This window comes from Pyxicephalus adspersus, chromosome 7 (assembly GCF_032062135.1).
Source record: "Pyxicephalus adspersus chromosome 7, UCB_Pads_2.0, whole genome shotgun sequence".
In the NCBI taxonomy this organism is placed as follows: Eukaryota; Metazoa; Chordata; class Amphibia; order Anura; family Pyxicephalidae; genus Pyxicephalus; species Pyxicephalus adspersus.
In genome coordinates, this window is record NC_092864.1 from 44,431,184 (window position 1) to 44,451,987 (window position 20,804).

The 20,804-nt window shown below is 36.1% G+C and overlaps 1 protein-coding gene across 2 annotated transcripts in view; it reads right to left on the bottom strand.

Annotated features, from left to right (window-relative positions):
- The window catches only part of GRB14 (growth factor receptor bound protein 14), a 37,249-nt gene that overhangs the window by 14,011 nt on the left and 2,434 nt on the right, over window positions 1-20,804 (bottom strand). Inside the window, exons 1-8 of one of the 2 annotated variants that reach the window (XM_072418256.1) lie at window positions 18,232-18,347; window positions 9,707-9,863; window positions 8,979-9,100; window positions 7,937-8,011; window positions 7,191-7,328; window positions 3,227-3,337; window positions 2,898-2,993; window positions 520-597 (exon numbers count right to left, since the gene is read on the bottom strand). In XM_072418256.1, the coding sequence (XP_072274357.1) occupies window positions 520-597; window positions 2,898-2,993; window positions 3,227-3,337; window positions 7,191-7,328; window positions 7,937-8,011; window positions 8,979-9,100; window positions 9,707-9,737 (651 nt within the window). In that variant the 5' untranslated portion in view covers window positions 9,738-9,863; window positions 18,232-18,347. Of the gene's footprint in view, window positions 1-519; window positions 598-2,897; window positions 2,994-3,226; window positions 3,338-7,190; window positions 7,329-7,936; window positions 8,012-8,978; window positions 9,101-9,706; window positions 9,864-18,231; window positions 18,348-20,804 lie in introns of those variants that run through there. The other variant, XM_072418254.1, reaches the window with a different exon arrangement.

Here is a 20,804-nt window from a genome sequence, read left to right on the forward strand (position 1 = left end):
ACTTTGGTAATCTACTTCTAATTTTAAAGGGTCACTTTAGTTTAAAAGAGCCAGAAGACACATAAGTTGAACCTATTGTAGTTTAACCATTTTATAACCAGAAATCATTAATAACTGACTGCCTATGATACATTTATCAGTTTCAGGATGCACTGACCATTCTTGAAAATAACTGTATCACAAATTTGCTTACTGGTGTAATTTTCTGTTAATCTGAAAGAGGTTCTATTCCCTAAACTTCCTATCCTAAACTTAAAAAAGATTTTACTTTGAATACACTTTAATGTGTAGTCCAAACTATTAGACAGCAAGAGCAGCATGTGAAAAAAATGATACCTTGAGTTAAGTAGATCCCATTGGTAGCTTATCAGGCAAGCACAAGGGTTTTAAAGTGGTGTATTATATTTTATTTTTCAAAGATGTAGCTTATTCAGTGGGACGTATTGCATGTCAAAGGCATCAATTCAAACGTTATAACTTAACAGTTCTTCATTTAAACTTTTATTTATAAATGCGTACCACAGCTGTAAGATTCTGACTGCTTGCATCATTTCTTTGTTGTGGACTCAAGTAATTTTCATAGATCTGTTTTCCATGCTGAAAATATATACATACATAGAATTAGAAATATAGTATACCATTATACAGTGAGTAACAATGTTTTTAGACAAAGAACTCCAAATATACAAAAGTACTTTTTTGTTTTGCTCCACACCAATTTAAAATATTTTTTTCAGCCCAATCAGTGCAACAACTATCAATCTGGTTTTACAAAGAATTGCCATATAGTAGGTGAAATGCTACATTAAACTTGCAGCAGAGGTGCCCCACTTTTAAGTTGATCAACAAGATAAAAAAGCACCTAGGTAGGCCAAAAGTTTATGGACAACAGACTATCACAACTATATGAAATTCTTGACATTCCATTGCAAAACCATGGGCAATAACATGCATTTGCACTTTCGTAGCAATGACATGTCTTCAATTTTCTGGAAAGTCTTTCCTCAAGACTGGATTTCTGCTAAATTTTGTGAAACTATCAGAAATCCAGGAAATCACTATAGGAGGATTACCACGGCTGCATTCATAAATACAGCCCCGGTACTCCTCCTCTCAGAGTGAGTCATGCAGCTTGAGTTTATAAATGAATGCGGCCATGGGAAAAATCAGAGGATTTTTCCCACACTGCATTCATTCATGAGCAGCCAGCGAGACTCACACTGTGTTCCTGGATAGAGAAACTCTATCCAGAAACACATATTACAGGGCTGCAACAGCAATCAGGAGGGTGGAGCTGACAGCTTTGCTCTTCTAATTGGTCTTGCAGGTCCCAAAAATTTGGTCTCCCTGGCCGAATTTACAAAGGCCGTTCTCACCTACATGTTTGGTAAGTGAGAACGGCCCAATTCGGCGCAAGACCCTAATGGACACACTTGGTTTGTAAATAAAAGGGAGGTACTTTTTGCAATAGTTCATATTGCTTTAAAAAAACTATTTGCCAGTTTACTTTTAATGGCAAAAAACATCAAAATTTGCATTATATTACTGGTTTGCAATGATTTGCCAATATTTCTACATAGTCAAATAGTCAAAAATATTTTCATTTTACTGAGAAAACATTTCCAGGTTCATTGACAAAATACTTGCTTTTTTACCTATTTTTTATATTTTCTTATATTTAAATAAATTTAAGTCCTATTTTATTTTCATACAAAAAAAATAAAGTGTAAATGAAAAAATGATAGTACCTAATTTATATACTAGGAATTTAATAGCATATATTATAGGAAAACAAATATATAAAGTATTATTTTATTTGATTGCATGTCATTATGTATCATATTGATACATATCTGTTATTATCAATTGTATATATATATATATATATATATATATATATATATATATATACCCTTTTAATGTTTGTATTCTCTAAATATGGGCATTTACTGCTACATTTTATTGACATGCAATCCAATAAAAAAAAAATCACTTTTTATAAATATTTATTTTCATATAATGTATGCCACTAAAGTCCCAGTATGTTGATAATGATTTTAGAAAGTGTTTAGTCTTGTGGGATGTGGCACCAATGTGACCACAAAGTACTTTTATAATAATGATTGGTTTGTAGTGGCTAATTTAAACACAATTTAAAAAAAAATCTGGTTGTGCAGAGTTAGTCAATAGACACTAGAAAGCTTATTTATATTGCACATAGAGATTGTACATTGGAATGTCTCTTCAACTGTTTATTCATCATCCAAGCCAAGGGCAAAAATCTAGGTGGATCCTGGTGGTGCTCTAATTAGAGCAAGTGTGTGCAAATGTCTGGTTAAAGGTCTTTTCCTTTACCTGCAGTTTTATCCTCGGTCCATAGTTATATGCTTTTAATAATATTGCTTGGTATAGCAAAACACTCTAGAACATTTTATAACAGAACTACCATAAGAGTAGTAAGAGTAAGAGTTTTTTGGCAGAAGAGCCTCTAGTGCCAAAAAATAATTTGCTCTTTGCTCACAGTCAATTTTTAATATGCAGTGCGTAGCTCTCATTTCGGCATGCCATAATGCTAAAGCACCAGGTGATATGGATGATTTTACACCTAAGCAGTTCTAGACCATCAGCAATGGCAATCTAATGACCAGAGTGGATAAGCAAAAAAGCCAGAAGATGTTGTGAGAAAAGTGACAGCACTAGTGTGAATTTCTGCAGGGGCTTTCCACAAATGGTGGAACTGGGCTGCTTACAGCGGCCATAGTAATAATTTGTAAATATTTGATAAACCATAAAAACATATTCTTTATAAATAGCAGTGTTAATGGCTAAATAAACTAAACTAAATGGGTAAATGTTCCCATCATTATCTCCTAATAAGAAAATAGAGAGGAGGTTACCTTGTATAATCTAATTGCTGTCAGCCAGCAGATCTTACATTCTTCAGTCTCTGCACACAACATTTTCATCTCCTTGGCTACTCCTGTCTTGTTAGGCTAGAAGGCCACAGCACATTTTGATTAATGCATGTCTTGCAGGCAATACCTGTTGAAATAAAAGCCACTAAAATTCTCCTACATAAAAAGCCATATTTGATGCAAATCAGCAATGATGATACAAAAAAACATGATTACACTGTATCATATATGCTCTACAATGGATTCCTGCTGATGATCCCTACATTTTCATAAAAAATAATAAATAAATACATAAAATAATACCACCATACCTTGAGACAGAATCCAAAGTCTGTAGGAGCCCCATAGCTCTTCCTTGCAGACAGCAACATATATACATTACTTTGGGTGAAATCCCAGAAGAATTGCAGGTGTCTGGGGTCCTTCAAGAAAAAGATGAACCAGTCTTTAAACAATGATGGTGAACATGTAGAAATCAGAGGCTCCAATATCTGTATCCATTTTTACTGCTAAATCAAGCATTTAGTGTTTTGGTTTTGAGGAGATGCCAATGTCAATATTTTAATTTAGTATTGGCAAGGGGAGATTTGACTTATGTGACCTGAGTACCAGACAATGGATGTCATAGTGCCTCATTTATTAGTGGGCATGGTGATCCTGAAGACCATGGTATATTGTTGCCAAACTGATGTCTAAAATGTTTTAATATAATATTATGTGGGCCAAAAAAAAAAAAATTAGAAAAACGTAGGACTTAACATAGAGAATCCTGGAACAACGACATAGCAGCCAGAATTACAGGGATTCTGGGAAGGAACTTGGACTTAGTGTTACTATTCAGTGTCCTATATTATATCCCAGTAGAGGATTTTTGCTGGTTGGCTGGTCTGTTATACAAATTGCTCCTATGGCAGCTGCAAACTTAGGTTTTTATTTGTAATGGAAACTACTTGCTTTTTTCACACTTTCCTGTGCACACTGCCCCAACACTATCCATAAATATCAGACCTGAGTTTAGGTAATGAAACCTCACATACTGCTCTGATCACTTGATTTGTGATTTAACAGGTGTAATTATCATGCTATCATTCTGTTTTGGAGTTCTCATTGCTCCAGTAGGCAAAGATCTCTGTGAGGTCTTCAAACTTTTCCTAATTTTTTTTTACAATAGAAATCTATTTTTAAATTTTTTAAATAACCTCCTTAGTCCTATCCTATAAAGCAGTATGGGAAAGGGGAATTAAATAAGCACATAAAAGGGGGGAAGCCATGGACTACTGGCAGCATGGGCAAACAGCCGTTTGACTCCCACAAAATAGAGCTGGTTTTGCAGTACAGGAGGGTGGATTAGCTTACTATGTAGCTCTTAGAAATTTGTCAAATGACAGAGATGAGTATGTGATTGTAGGTCTGAACCTGGAGCAGATACCTAAAAAATATCTACCTATACCCAAAAAATACCCAACAAACTAACAGTGGGTCCTGCTATGATCATATTTTATTTATTATATACTAACCCCTCAGCTCATATAAATTGTTGCATTATACTCATAAAAACATATGTGGGTAAAATTAAAACTTGTACATACCTTACCCCTGGTTTCATGGATCATGATGGCACCCTCTACAGATGCCGGGTGTAAGGTAAAGCTTGAGGTGGGATGCTGGGTGTAAGGTAAAGCTTGATTTTGAACCTTTAAAATTCCACAGCATTTTTTTAAAGGTACAATGCAATACATTTAGATAGGGGCAGTGTATAATAAGCAGGCCTACATTTTAGATTACATTTAGTTTGCAACTCTTACAATTTAAAGGTTATTTAATTTATTAAATTTATAGTTTATAATTTATTTAGTTATTTAAATAATATATGATCCTGAAGGAAAAAGAAAATCCTTGTTATAGGCCTTCATGTGCAGCCAATTAGATTATTTCTACTAATGGAAAACAACATTGAAAAAAACTGAAGTGTGATTGGTGCTATGGGCATTTCACATATCCTTTTGGTAAATACAAGTGATAAACTCGTAATTAAGCCTAGTTAATTTAATTACAAATTAGAAATTCAAAGACATTGTATATGCATAGATTGTTACAAGGAATATTTGGCTGCAACTTTTTTTAAGAGCATGCTGTAGAGAATGTAAGCTAGTCATGGAGGAATCATTGCCAGCTGACTGCTGAATAACCCAGACGCCATGGATTATTAAACAGGCAATAAGCATTGTTTTCCACCAACTGTAGATTGTTGTAAGGCAACACATCCCTCACAGTATTATGCATTCATGTTAAAGTTTCACTTATAAACTTTGCAGTCAAGTTTTATTTAACTTTCACTTTTTAAAACAAAGGTTGTGATTACTAACAACAGGTCAATGGTCTGCAACTCTCTATGCTGCATCTCGGAATCTGTACAAATTATTATGGAGTAGAAGAAACAGGGTTTATATGTTATTGTAATTGTACAAAAAGGGTTAAAGGAAAGTTGCAGATTCGGTTTAATATACCATTGCAGGACCATGCTGGTAATAGGAGCAAATACATGATTGTAATGAACATGTTTTGTACCTGCTGAACTCTGTCCAAATATTCAAAATCAGCTCCCCTGACAAAAACCAACAACCAGAAAAATTGGTTGTCGGAAGTCGTGAAGAGTCATGGCTGATCTCTAAAGGGAATATTGAAGGGGGTTATGTAGGTTTAGTCAGCAACATCATCTCTAACACACTCAATTTTCTTCCAAAATGCTGCATATCTTCTTAAAATTGAATATTTTGATGCTGTTTTTTTTTGCTATATTGCTATATACACAGCATATTCAAGTGACTGAAATGGAGTTTTAAATGTGTAAGGAACCAAGGATGCAGGTTGTCATCTATTTTTATATGACTCAGATGTTCCTGTGGTGACCTTTAGAAATAGGGGACATGCAAAACAGCATTGTTATGTGTTTTCATTTTTCTCAGTCATAGTCACTATTGGAGGCTTGTAAATTCTACAGACAGTAGAGGTCTATTCAAATATATTCACACCTTGTGGATTATTAACATTTATGAACTTTGCATTAGGTAGTCATAGACCTATGTATACAAAAAAACTGCACGCTCGGACTGTGTTTCTATTATTAATTACTAGTGACCAGCAAAACTTTTTGTGCATTTAGATTTAAAAGATTTTAAGTACTGAGTAATAAATATTCAGTCCACTGCACAGGAATGGATGGACAAACAAATAATAAAGCATCAATAAATAAAAGTTATCCTAATGGCATGTATTTTATCTTTTCAGAAAAAAATGGATGGAGATGTGTTTATGCAAGAAGGTAAAACAGTTTATTATCTTATCATCCATTACAAATTTAATATTTGTGTTTTCTTGTGCAGAATAAAGAATATTATGAAAAAAAAATTCAGGTATTTTAAGTTTTGAACACAGTCCTGAAACCAAAAATCTTTTTGTACTTGGTAAAGTTCCAAACAGGTCATAGGTAGAATAACTTTTGTATTCTTTGTTAAAAAAAATGAACTCTTGTAGTGACAGTAGTTTTGCAAATATAGACATCTAAGTCAGCTGCCCAGTGTTTGACAATTCCCTCTTACCCTGTACAGTACTTGAATGAACAGTTAGTTCCTAGTGCAATAAGTGATCTGTGTTCCTATAAAGCCCTTTATATACATACAAAACGCTTACTAAAATTAATCTTACTTTGTTTTAGCCATAAATAGAGCAAATCAAAGCTCCCACTGTGCTTATGTCACATTGGGTTGGGTAGTGCATGCATTGTAAGTACTGTATATCTTGCAGGTAAAAAATGCTTGACACCAAGGGAACATAATTTCAGGTAGGCATTCTATACAGCAGGCCAAGCAAGTGATGTGTGATTTATCATTTTTGAACCTGAGTAGGGATGAGTGAACACCTGCAAGTTCGGGTTCGCCGGGTTTGGCCGAACTTCGGCTCAAAGTTCGAGTCCAGGTACCCAAAATCGTAAAGTTCGGTACGGACCCAAACTTTACATTTCGGGTTCGCTCAACACTAAACCTGAGGTGTTTGGTTTGAAAGTTGAATAATAGCTAAGATAATAAATAATAATATAAAACTTACTACAGGGAAATAATCTATCTATCCATCTATATATCTAATTATCTAGCTATCTATATAAAATAAATACAATAATCCTGAAAACAATATACATTTACTGAAATATTTACTAAGCAGAACAAAATTAAAACCTAATAAATTTGTCTGTAATGTATTTGGATGAATTCAAGATACCTTTGATGTTCCTTTTGTGGAATAGTATAATCCTGAGCGTCTTAAAATGAAATATAGTTTTTTCCAGGATTTCTTTCCTTTTTCCGCCATATATAGGTAGCTGTGTACTTCAGGATATGTGCTTGTACTCAAAAACATCTATAAATAAAAATAAAGTTTGGGTAACATGAATTTAGTTGTATATCTATGCTTGTTGCAAGGTTGTGTATTTTTTGGAGGGAGGTGCTGGCAGTAAAGTAAAGTAGGGGGTGGGTTTTTTTCTGGATTACAAGTACGGACCAGCACCCCAGAGAGGGTTGTGATGTTATAGAATACTAATTTATAAAGAAAGAAAATGGGAATTTTTTAAAGCATGTATTGACACAATAATAATAAATATTAATAGGCATAATAATAAAACAATTTTTTAAAAAAAACTTTCAGTTTAATAAATTTACTTAGAATAAAAAGCTTTTCTCCTAGTTCTACTTGAAGCCTATATAAAAATTAGCAATTGTCTTTTAGTTTGCATTTGAAGATGTTTAGAACATGAAAGAGGCATGTCCTTCAATAGCCATTAGAAGGATGAATTTGCTGTTCGCCATCATGGCTGCCTCTTTTACTCTTTTCTCCAAACACAAATTGTCTTTTCAGACCAAGGACAATCAGTCTTTAATCCTACTATACAAGATATCACATTGCATAGTTGTAGTCACTTTTAAATATACCTTTGCATGTGACAACTACATGTCAAGTTTTCACCTCACCTTTAGAATGTCCACAGGCTTCGTTGTGCCATTCATTTCACTGGAATAGGACAGCATGAAATCTGGAAAATAATTCTGTTAACATGAAATCATTAAATACAAATAAAATCATGTAATTTACCTATTAAAAATGCAATTTGTTTTGTTATCAATTCAGTTATTACATATGGTATAATATCCCTGTTGCTATATCTTTGGAAACACTGGGCATTTAATCCAATCCAGCTACAGAGTCAGTGTTGCATGATCATAGATTTAATCATCCAATGGAAAAAAGTTACCTTTTTACCTGACAGTGCATTCTAAAAGGTGCTAGTCCTCTAAGCCCAGGTGTGGTCAAGTAAGGATGAGGTCACGGGGGGGGGGGCTTACTGAGCCATGTGCTTGTATAAGTATGTTTTATAATGTTATGTTCTGCTCTATATTGTTTCTGAGTCCCATCACTAACATACATTTCTTCCCCTCTCAACCCCCACCATCATGAGAGCCCTCTTCTCTCCCAGGTCATCATCAATGCCCCAATAATGGTCTCATGAAAGTGACATTCAATATGATGGCTCTGGCTGTCACATTACTCAGCCACTAAGTTCTATCACAGCTCTAAGTCCGAGAGCTTCAGGACAGGCCCACTGTAACAAACAGGAAGTCACAGAGTCCAGGACCACAACAGGAGACAGATGGCGACAGAACGCCATGGCGCCTGACAAGTGATTGTGCAAATGTAAACTTATAATGTGTGTGGGTTTGTGTGTGTGCATGTATGTGTATGGTTTAGATTCATAAACTAAGTACATTACATACACATGGCTCCTGCACCCAATAAGTTACACACATTTGACACCTGCATTCAATACATTTTTTTACCCATGACACTTGCATTCAGTAGATTAAAAAACCCTGATCCCGGCACTATGTACATTATATACACCTGACCCTTGCACTCAATAGGTTGCAAACTCTTATGCATCTTCCACACCTATGGCCCCATCCAAAATCCAAACCCCTTATTCACATGTACCCCTCTCATTTATTTGGATCTTACCTCAGGATTTTTGAAGAATTCATACTTTGCATAGTATTTCCTGACGCAGAACCTGCAATCCTCTTCCATGTCCCACTTTGACTGCACTTCAATAACTAACTCATGGTCTTCTATGATTCTTTCTGCATAAAAACATATCTGTTCTAACTGGTGTTCTGTAACCATACTACATTACACGTTTAAACAGTTTTCTCTCTCCTTGAAAAATCAAAAATACAGGGGGTATAGGTGCAAGGTTAATTAGAACAGTGGCACTGCTGGGTTATTAAAGAGAATATTTTGTGGTTTTACCTATATTTCTCTATGTATTATCATCAAGAATAAAAAAAAAAAATTTAGATATATTTTAAAAATAAATTTTAAAAATAAATAGATAATTTTAGTTAGGTGAAAATGCTTTTCAAAAATTTTCCATCCTACTCTTGTCAGCTATCCTCGGAAAACCCTGTTTACCAAGGTTTTAGCTCAAGCACAAAACTAAATAAATGCAGTGATCCCATCTCCTCTGTTCACCTTCAAGTTTAAAAATGCATAAACTTTACTTTTTTAATTGAACTAACTTTTTATGGTTTCTCTTTAAAGACATAGGCATATAAGGTGTAATTCACTAGGTTACCACCACAAAATACATCTGCAATGCTGGTTCATCATTTTACATATATCATTATTCACATTATTTTCTTATACCTGTAGATATAGGAAAAAAATAAAAAGATGTGAAATCTAACCTAGACAAAGAGAAGACAGCAGTTCAAACATCGTCCAGTTCTGGTCATCAATGTAATGGTTCTTTTGGATCAGCAGTTGGCACACATTCAGAGATGTTATTTCATTTGGCACTTCCAAGGCCCTGCTAGTACCATCTTCATTGAAGACTTTAATCACCTGCAGGATAGAATATATTATATAGGATAATATATTTAAAGACTAACAGTTATTTGAATGGTAATGAGTGTTCCAACCAGGCAGTTGCAGATGAGTTTGGGGTGCATCATGGGCAGCTCAGGGAAAAGGTAAATGTATGTATCATTTCAGCTGTTGTTAGGATTGGGGTTGGCAGACAGCCGCAAAGCTTTTATGCCTATAGGAGTTTACTGAAAATGTAAAACCACCAAATGAAAGACAGCACGGTGGCCTTTGCAGCACTAGGTCCCAGGTTCGATTCCCAGCAAGGACATTATCTGCATGGAGTTTGCAGGTTCTCCCCGTGTCTGTGTGGGTTTCCTCCCACATCCCAAAAACATGCAGTTAGGTTAATTGGTTTCTCCCTAACAATTGACCTTAGACTACATTAATCACATATGACTATGGTAGGGAAATTAGATTGTGAGCTCCTTTGAGGGACAGTTAGTGACATGACTATGGACTTTGTACAGCGCTGTGTAATATGATGGTGCTATATAAATACTGTATAATAATAATGACTTGGCTTAGGGACATCCAATTGATTTTATTTATTGGTATTACATTTGAACTTCATTTGTAAATTTTAACTTATGTTTGACTCATGTATTTTTTGATTAGAGATCAATAGCCTACTTTATTTATCTTAAAATATATTTTGCCCATTATAAAGTATATTTTGTTTATTGCTTCTTTCTCTAAGGCTAGGTAAACACGTCAGATGATTCTTGTCTGATAATCGCCTCAGGGCTGAGAATCTAGTGTGTGTACAGCGCTTGTCCAACGCTGTTCATGAATCCTTCCCAGTGGATTCACGAATGACGAACAATCATAATAAAAGTGAGAGAAAAAGAATTCAGCAGAGTGGTGCTCCGTGGTTCTCCCCCGATCTCAGAACAGCACTGTATGTGCAGCACTTGTTCAGTCTTTTGTCATTGGAAAGGATCGTGAAAGATCCTCTGCCACAACAAATATGTAGCCTAAATGTATGTAGCCTAAAGAAGTCTAGAAAATGCAGCAGGGAGTAAAAAATAAATTAAAATTCACAATAAATATATTACAGACCTTGTATTTATATATGTCTCTGAAGTCAGGATGGTGCTTAATAAACTGAATGAGTGCATAACAAAATGTGACTTAATAAGGCAGACCTGATTGTGTTAGGTAGTTTGTAGAACTAACTATTTCAACCTTATATATAAATAAGGATGGTAACTTACCTGTTTTTTGAGTAAAACATACATATATCTTTCCTGTTTTTGGAAATTAAGTTCTTTACATGTTAATGGACTGTGATACAATGTCAATTTTATCAAAGTTCACAGTGCCCAAAAAAGTTTTAATGATACATGTCTTTATCCCGTTATTTTTAAATATGTGTTCAATTATTCCCCATAAATAACCTAAATCCTTTTGCAAAGAATTTAAAATCTTTAATGCTTATAGCTACATTACATTCTCTTTTCAGAATGTCTACATTTGTAGTTACTGCATTGTGCTGTAGAGAACTGAGACTATGGCCCTGATTTATGAAAGTTCTCCAAAGCTGGAGAGAATACACTTTCAGAAGTGAACTGGGTGATCCAGAAAACATGGAATGGAATTTTAAAAATCATTTGCTAGCAAATGTTTTGAATCCTGGACCAGATCCATTCCAGGTTTGCTGGATCACCCAGCTTCACTGATGAAAGTGTATTCTGTCCAGCCTTGGAGAGCTTTCATAAATCAGGGTCAGTAAGTGCAAACATCCCCATCCATGATACACAATCCAAGGACTCATTGGATATTTTGTTTCCTTATAGGCAGGAACTCTGCTGACCTTTAGTGTTCAGCCATAAATGGTGAAAACCACCATCATTCTCTAAACAAAGTGACTGCATAAGCTAAAACAACAAATGTATATTGTATATTACTTACATATGATTGTGTGCTTGAAGCCGTTTATTAATTCTTAATGCAAGAACTGTGCACTTTTGAGATTTCCAGTTTTAATATTCCTAGAATTCCAATTGTGAATATGACTAGAAGGTACATAACTACACAAACAAGTCCAACCCTGTAGACCAGTGTTGTTCTACTGGGGTTCTTCTGGAGGTTGCTAGGGGTTCCATGATCAATAAGCAATTTGTGCATCTCAGGTCAGTTTAATTGATACCAATACCTTCTTGGCCATCATTATGGGTGACATTCTGGCCTGCAAAGTAAAAGGCATTCTTCCTCTTGACCACCATGCTAATATATAGACATGTGTGCTGTGGATCTAGTAATTATAGCAAGGGTTCCCCAAAACCCAAAAGGTTTCTTAAGAGTTCCACGGTGTTGCAAAATTTGAGAAACACAGCTGTAGACGTATCTGGGTAAATCAAGCATTCATAGCTCAATGGGACATCTTAAACAATTGTTAGCTATGTAGATGTTAAAGATCCCAACAGTTAGCAGAAAAGTGTCAGCGCCTGACCTTGGCATCCATTGACAAAAACTATTTAAACTCTGCATTATCCTTTGCACCCACACGAGTGTCTATATACAGATGCAGCTTTAAAAAACGAAGGAATATAGGCTCCACCAGGTACATTGTAACACCAACTGTTTATTTTACTAGCTAGAAGCAGAAAACATGATATTTTACATGTGTTGCTCATGTGCTACAGATGACTTTTAGTTCCCCTCAAGTCCCAACAAAGCAGATTGTTTCTTTAGTTTAAATAATGTGCACAGTTCTCATTCATTTTTTTTTCTCTCTGACCTTCACATTCTCATTTCTCCAGCCCTGTCATTGTCAGATATCTTCTCACAGCACCACAATGCTGTACTTGTTTCGTCCTAGTTCCGGGTGACATGTGTCAAGCAGGGAACGGTGTACTTAGTCATACGCAAACACAATATAAGCCTTTTTATTGCCAGTTTCTCCCCACCTTTCCAGAACTATTTTATGTTTAATTTTACTGATTACTAATCTATGTATAAAACTCTTCTGTAATTCTTTCTTTCTGTATATTCCTGTCCTTTTCTAGAAACTCTTCTGTAATTCTTTCTGTTTGTTTTTCCTAGTTGTACTAAATGAAGTAATGTAAAACCTAAACCTTAGGATGGAAACATTAGATATGTTAGATAGCTTAGGTAAACAGAATTAATGCAACATAAGTATGTTATTTGCAAGGATTCCCAACGCTTTTTAAGTTGTGACACACCATAACAACTTCAATATCACTTCATCGTCAATTTGTGACACCCCCAGAACCATGAATCAACATATGTTCTACATAAAACCCATAATTCTATTCTAATATTAAACAATACATGTGTGTACCTTGTTAAAAAGGGAACATACCCCCAGTGACAGACTCCCATTTATAGATCCCTTATTAATATACCCCCACCAGTGACAGATCTCTCCAGTGACCAACCCTATGGTTGATGGGCTTCTCAATACAGACCCCAGTGACAGACCCCCCTAAACACCCCTCAGAGACATATTACCCTCCTCCTGACCGAAACAGCAGTGGGCATAGCCAACATATGCTGCTTGTATAGGGGGGGGGGGGGGGGCATGCACAGCACTGGAGAAGTGCTGGGGTGGATGGCTAGGAGGGGACTGGATACCGCAACCCATGACCGGTGCTGTGACACACTAATTTGTCATGATTCATACGTTAGAAAACACTGGTATATGCATTAATCTAAAGCAGTGTTTCTCAACCAGGGTTCAGTGAGACTCTAGGGTTCCTTCGGAGGTTGCTAGAGCTTTCCTGGGCAATGAGCTATTTGTGACTCTCAGGTCAGTTACCACTGGCACCGCTGATCTTTATGGCTATCCTTCGGCAGCCTTCCGGCAGCCTTCGGCAGCCTTCCCAATGCCCTGCGATCTAAGAGGCATCCTTCCCAATGACCACTAAGCCTATGTAATGTGGGCTGTGGATATAGTAATTATAGCACAGGGTTCCCTGAAGACCTGGAAGTTATTTCAAGGAGTTCCGCATGTTAATAAAGTTTAGAAATACTGATTTAAAGTGATGGCATTGCTTTACCTATTTAAAAACAAATATGGTATTCTCAGAAGCAGACATTTTGGCCTGAGTGGCCAATGCTACTAAGGGGGTTTCCTTAAAAAATACAAGAGGCTTTGGAACTTTTATTAGGTAAGATCATGGTAGTCAACTATACAAGAGGACAGGGACAGCATTTGATCAGGTACCGAATGTATTCTTTTGAGTGCAATTCCTTGGGTCAGCTCCTGAATTTGCAACATGACCCACTCCATACCAATAAAAATAGTTCCTAAATTGCTCTTGAATTTCTATTTTTTTTCCTTTTCACATTGAAATCACATGGGCTTATTAAATCAGCTCCTATTAAGTAATGGAAAATTTCTGTAACAGAGACACAAACTGAAGTTATATCAGATATAGCACATAATATATATATTACTGTCCCCTACTCTCATCTAGAATATTGGCTTTTATCTGTCTATAGTATAAAGCTGATCATACACTTTACATGTATATATCCAAGGATATAAGCTCTCATATTACATGAATGCTGGTTAAGGTTCATGTATTGTTAATCATATTTGCATTATTTTGCACAGATTAGGGAAATGTTCAAACCCCCATAGGTTTATTATTGCTGGAAGTGAACTGTTAGTACAATTTCTCTTAACATCCTGTTCCAGCAACACAGCAGGAGGTCAGAGCAAATATCTACCAAGTAGGTGGAATTCCATTTTTTATGTTGTCTCCATCCCTGATTGCATGACAACTGTAACAAATATGGATTTCCCATTACCTTGTAGAACATCGGCTATAAGGCCAAAAAACTTGGCATTGCTTCCAATCATTTCCCACTCTATCCAAAACTTTTATACAGTTCAATTTAAAAGAAATTTAGCAAGCTGTAACATGCACGGCCATCAATTAAGAAAATATTTATCTCTTGTTCATCTCTCTAATCTTCACCATGATTTATCCCTTAAAAATGCCAAAAGTACAGACAAATACTTGTTTATTTGATAGAAATCCAATGTGCTCCTAACCTCTTGTTTGGACTGACAACTGCACACACAATGCCCCTGATTTATTAAAGCTCTCCAAGGCTGGAGAAGATACACTTTCATCAGTGAACATGGGCGATACAGAAAACCTGGAATGAATTTCTTAAAATTAATTTGGTATTTGTTAGCAAATGTTTTCAGTCATGCACCACATCTACTCCAGGTGTACTGGATCACCCAGTTTTACTAAAAGCGCATCTTCTTCCAGTCTTGCAGAGCTTTAAAATCAGGGCCAATGTGCATTCCACTTGTTAAACGTTAGAATTCTGCCCAGCCACCAACCTTGTCTGTACATTTTACTCCACATGAACAGGTTTTCCCAGCAAAACAAAGCCTGAAAACACTCCTGTGTACAGGAAGGGCTCTTGTGAGATGTAGTTCTGGTGCACAGCTATTTTATTAGGGACTGGCCTCCCAAAAGCTGCCCCTGCAAATTTTACAATTCTGGCAATGACATAACAAAGGGTAGTGAAATCTGTTTCTTGCTACAAAAACAAGGTGAGAGAAAAAATTGGGAATGTTTAGTTCATGCCAGGGCATAACCATTAAATAAAGACAAATGAACACCTGCATCATTCACAGTGTGTGGAATAATACACCTTTACTAAACATTTAAGATTACAAGAAAAAAAAGTAATTCTTTCTTGTAACTGTAAAACCAAATTGTTTAATTCACTGTACAATTCTGTATTATTGCATTGAATGTGGCAGATTCCCTTTAGGAGCAACACACAAACAAATGCAGGAGAAATTATATTTAAATCATAGTACCGACCAATTAAAATCCAAAATGGAAATGCTAGTAATTATAAAAATGTTGACCTTTGTGCTCATGTTCCCAACATTGTCATACAAGTCCTCATTAAATTCCCTTGTCTTGACTCCGCACCGTCATTGTGTACAACCAAGAACGGCTGGATTTATGCTTTGGTGTGCGTGTGCAAAAATTAAAGGACGCTTCAGTCATTTCTGCCCTTTGATCAGGTTTATTTTATCCCTGCCAAATACAGTTAATCTCTACTTTAATATACATCAGCTGAGATCATGAATTAGAAAATGAAAAGCCTAATTAACTATTTAACCACCAAGCGCTGTACTGCAGGACAAGGGTATAAGCTGAAACAAAAAGACTTATTAGCAGCTAGTGTCATTGACCTTAGCACAAGCTAAATTATTGAAATGATTATTCTTCCTGACATTGAGCGATAGGCTCAGTTTACTTGGCCATATACATATATTTCCTGTAACTTTTTTTCCCCTATGATTGTTATTTTCAGTTTCAATAAAGGAAAAAAATGATTGCTATGTCATAGAATAATTGTTAAAGCCTATTGGTCTAACTTACTTGCATGCAAAGTTGCTTTGAGGACAGAATAGTTTATCCAGCCTGGGACCTGCAATATGATGTCAATATGTTGTACTTGTTATCACCTAAAATAAGTTGGTTCACATATGTGTGCACAGGGAAAGTTCAATTGTTCTTCCACGAATCACCAGAAATCACCCTAGCTGTAGAAATTTAACATGGAGATGTTGAGAAATGGCTGCTGGCACAAAGCCACAAACCAACATGCAGTGAAAGTGGTAAAGACGTTTGCAGATTAGAAACAGTTGAAGTATAAATATTTCTATAATTAGTAGAGAGGTGTGAGTAGTCTGCGAAGGTTCTCATTCATCCAGGTCATTGTATATCTAGTGGTAGTTGTAATGTTGAAGATGTTTTGCAGCTTGCCCAGTTGATTAAGCAGCTTTCCAAGCTGTAAAACATCTTCAATATTACAAGGACAAGTAACTACTGGATAAGATTTTGGGTAGTCAATCGCATGAATGGTTAAAGTTACTGGTCAAGGTTTTGTCAATCAGACCTGGCCATACAAACCATAGGCTAGCCATCACTGATAGACCCTGCAAATTAACCTAACCCTAGTAGGTATTACACCCTTTCACCACCATTGGCTAGATCTATTACTAACTAGTTTTCTTTAGGGATTTGGGGTGTTTTGTAGCTAAAGTTTTCTGTGACGCTTTTTTTTATTTGCACACTTGCACATTTTAAGCCTGAAGATTATATAAAAGCCCCCAAACATTATTTTAAATGTTTTTTTAACAAACTTTTTAATAAAAAAAAACAACTTTCTAGAAAAATCTAGTAATTTCCTCGTCAAATTTTTAGAGATGAGGTAGAGCTGAGTAAATAGATATTAGACATATTAAACCTCAAAATGCAAAGTGGTGAGAAACTTTGGTACCCCACATTGCTCAAAGTGGACAGTTTAAAAGCCTGTAAAGCCTATAAATTTAAAGTCAGGCTCTAAAGTTATTCCAGTCATGTGAGCATGCTTGCCAATGTCTAATGCTTGTGATGCATTTGCTATTTTTATATATTTATGTGTGTGTGTGTGTGCTCCCAAATAGTCCCTTATGTAATAGCATAGTGCAGGTGGCAGGTTTGCTTTAAAGGAAAATCATGGATCTGGTAAATGTTAAATGTAACCTTTGCACTTTCCTAAAGATGTTTGAACACAAACATAGTTCAGCTTCTGGCTGGTCAGAGCTGGCTGAGATATGTTGGCTTTGCACATGAACATGGTGGCACTTCCAGGTTCATACCTGACAGGGTCAATCACTTTACCCCCTCTGACCTCCTGGATGCCCAGGATAAGGAATTCTGTTCATTTCTACAATAAACCTGAGCAACACTAAAAAAATGCCTAAATGTATTCTTCATAGCTAGAAAAAATCCATAAATATACCTAAAAAAGAACAAAAATAATTTATAAAATACATAGCTACACATGTATAAATATAGAACTTGGCTTATTATTTATAGATTAGGCAGACCAGTCATTTTCTTCCCGCAATAAAATTCTTTATGAGTCCCTATGCCAAATTACATCACAGATCCTATTATGTGAGCATTAGACAACAAACACCAGTGTTGACATGTGCAATCAGAATTTAGCCCTGTTTGTTTAATGAGTACAATAATATGGGCACAAGGCAGCCCAGGGAACCCTCAACCTGATCTGCCTGGCTTCAATTCAATCACTATAAACAAACCATAGAGCTATTTTTAGCTTCCATTATACAGTGGATTTTATTAGGAAACAAAGCACCTGTAGCACCATGGATAGTGTCATGAAAAGCATGCTCGTCTTTTTATTTAAACAGCAAGTTCAAGTAGAATTATGCAGTGTGCTGCTATCACAGTATGGGAAGCATACACAAGTCAAAAAACTATTCTAGCTTAAAGAGGAACTAAACTCAAAAGTCCCCCAAAACAAAATAAATTTCACTTACTTTTAATCATGCAGGGCTGTTGTTCAGTCCGAAGGTCTCTTCTATCAGGTCCCGCGTTGTCCTGGCATCTATCTTCGTGCGGGTACTCTGGGTGCCGCCATCTTGCCCTCTTTTTCCTGGTTCTTCTACCTACGTCATCTGACCCAGGCGCAAGATCAGGTGATGTAGATGGTAAAAAAATTGCCGATCTCACTGCGCATGCTTGAGATCTGCAATCTTTTCGCTTTTTCAGGAAAAAACTCCTTCTGCACATGCCAGAGATGCTGGGGCAGAAGGAGCACCCTAAAGCCTCCCTGGATGCATGACATTGGTATCCCCGGAGGCTTTGCGCTCCCACTCATTCTCGATCGCCTAGGCGATAAGGGGTGGTGCTCCACCGCTTTTTTTTTTTTTTTTTTAAAAAGGGCGCTGCAATGAAAAAAATACAAACACACAGAATTTTTACTTACCATTAAAGGGTTGTAATGAATAGCAAAGCAAACTAATACTTGCACATATGAATACTAATATATATATAATAGTTATTAAATTCAGGAACTTATATTATATTAAATGAAGAGCATTGTAAACCCATGACCCATTGTAACAAATACCCATGACTGTTCTCTACAGATATTTATTATATTAGGCAACATCTAAGCATTGATTGCTATGTATTATGCGGCAACATGCAGCTGTACGTTGCAAAATAGCACTGTGGCAGAACACATAAGTGGCAATATCAGACATTGCATGCTATGCAAGAGCAATGTCCTTGAATATCTTATACCAGGGGTGCCCAACAGGTGGATTGTGATCTATCAGTAGATCGCAAAGGCTCCGCGGGTAGATTGCAGAGCCCTGCCTTTCAAAATAAGCTCTACCGCACACAGGAGTTATTCAGTCTAAGTTTTTATTGTCGATAGATCACTTTGACTTGGTCATTTTAAAAGTAGCTTGCAAGCCAAAAAAGTGTGGGCACCCCTGTCCTATACTTTGTGGAACACAGTTAACTGAACTGCACAACACATAGTGTGAATGAGGCCTCAATCTTCTCAGTTTGACTATTAGCTGGCTGCTAAATTATTATATTTACTTTCTGGAAAATAATAAAATTAGACAAAGCCATAAATTGTTGCAAAGGTTTATATTCCTTAGTAAAGTCCCTGGTTTTCAGCAATGACTGTACAATATAATTTACTTTCTGGCAAGCAGATATCCTGGGCTTGATTTACTAACAGAGAAGCGTGAACGTTAGCAAATAGGGTGAATTTATGCTCACTTTGGATAGCCAATTAGGCGCAAGGGACATTATAAAATGGGATATTTTGCTGCCATGTGATCACCTGGAATGAACACAGGTTAACTAAATTTACTAAGCTAAGTCAACCTTCACTTTCAAAGAGAACATTTACTTTGTTAAGTAAACCATGTCTTCAATTTAGTACATCGAGTCCTTTACTAAATCAAGGCAGAGCTCAGGCTTTTTTTTTTTTTTTTTCTTGCACATGACTGGATATTTAAACTGAATGCAGCTTCAACCTATTTACTAAACTAGGTGCACATTCACTTTGCTAAGTGAACAGCTTTTTACACCACTTTTAGTAAATCAGTCCTAATGCAATATCAAAGTCCAATGTGAAACTGCATAAAACTATGAATGCAGCAGATTAGAAAGTATGTAGTAATCTGACATTTTAGAATTGTCATACATGTTTTTGCATTACAGGATTAAAGTGCCCTAAAACATTATACTATTGTTACTCTGACAAGTGGATATGGCAACGATCAGCAACAGACTTATTAAATAACAATCCTATGATCTCCAATATCTGACAGCATTGTGTGCCTCGCCATTCTTCACCACTGCAATGGTTTCTAAAAGCGCTAGTGGGACCTATAAGACTCAGATCCCCAGCTACAGACAGGATGCCAGCATTATTCAGATACATGTCTTAACTTGATATATGTACCGGCCCATGTGTATAACTAAATACTTCAAATAGTTTTTTAAATATTTATTTATAAATTGGTGAGATTTATAATATTCATATCTAACACATGTCTTTGGCAACTTAGTAATGTAAAACCCCTGGGTGATCTCAGGCTACTTCCAGACAAACCCTTTTACATTACAGTAGCCATTCTCAACCAAGGTTTTGTGGAATCCTATTATTCCTCCATTGCTTGTATATGTTTCTTTTAGTTATGGTTGATAAAGCTCCTATCGGTTCCTATGTAGTTCTGCCACTTGGCAGAACCAGGAGCAAGACACCAATGATGTTCTAAATTGTCTGTAAGGTTGGCATTGTGACCACCAAGGTAAGGGGGTATTGTTCTTACTGCACACCAATGTAAGGGGCCTTTTTTTCACTGATCAGAAGTACAAAGGGCTTTTTCTCATTGACCAACAATGTAAGAAACATTCTTCTCACTGACTAATAATGCAATGGGCTTTATTCCTACTAATCATCATTGTAAGGGGCCTTATTCTTACTGATCACCATAGTAAGGGGCCTTATTCTCACTAACCACAAATGTAAGGGGTATTATTCTTACTTATCACCATTGTAAGGGGCCCTATTCTTACTTAT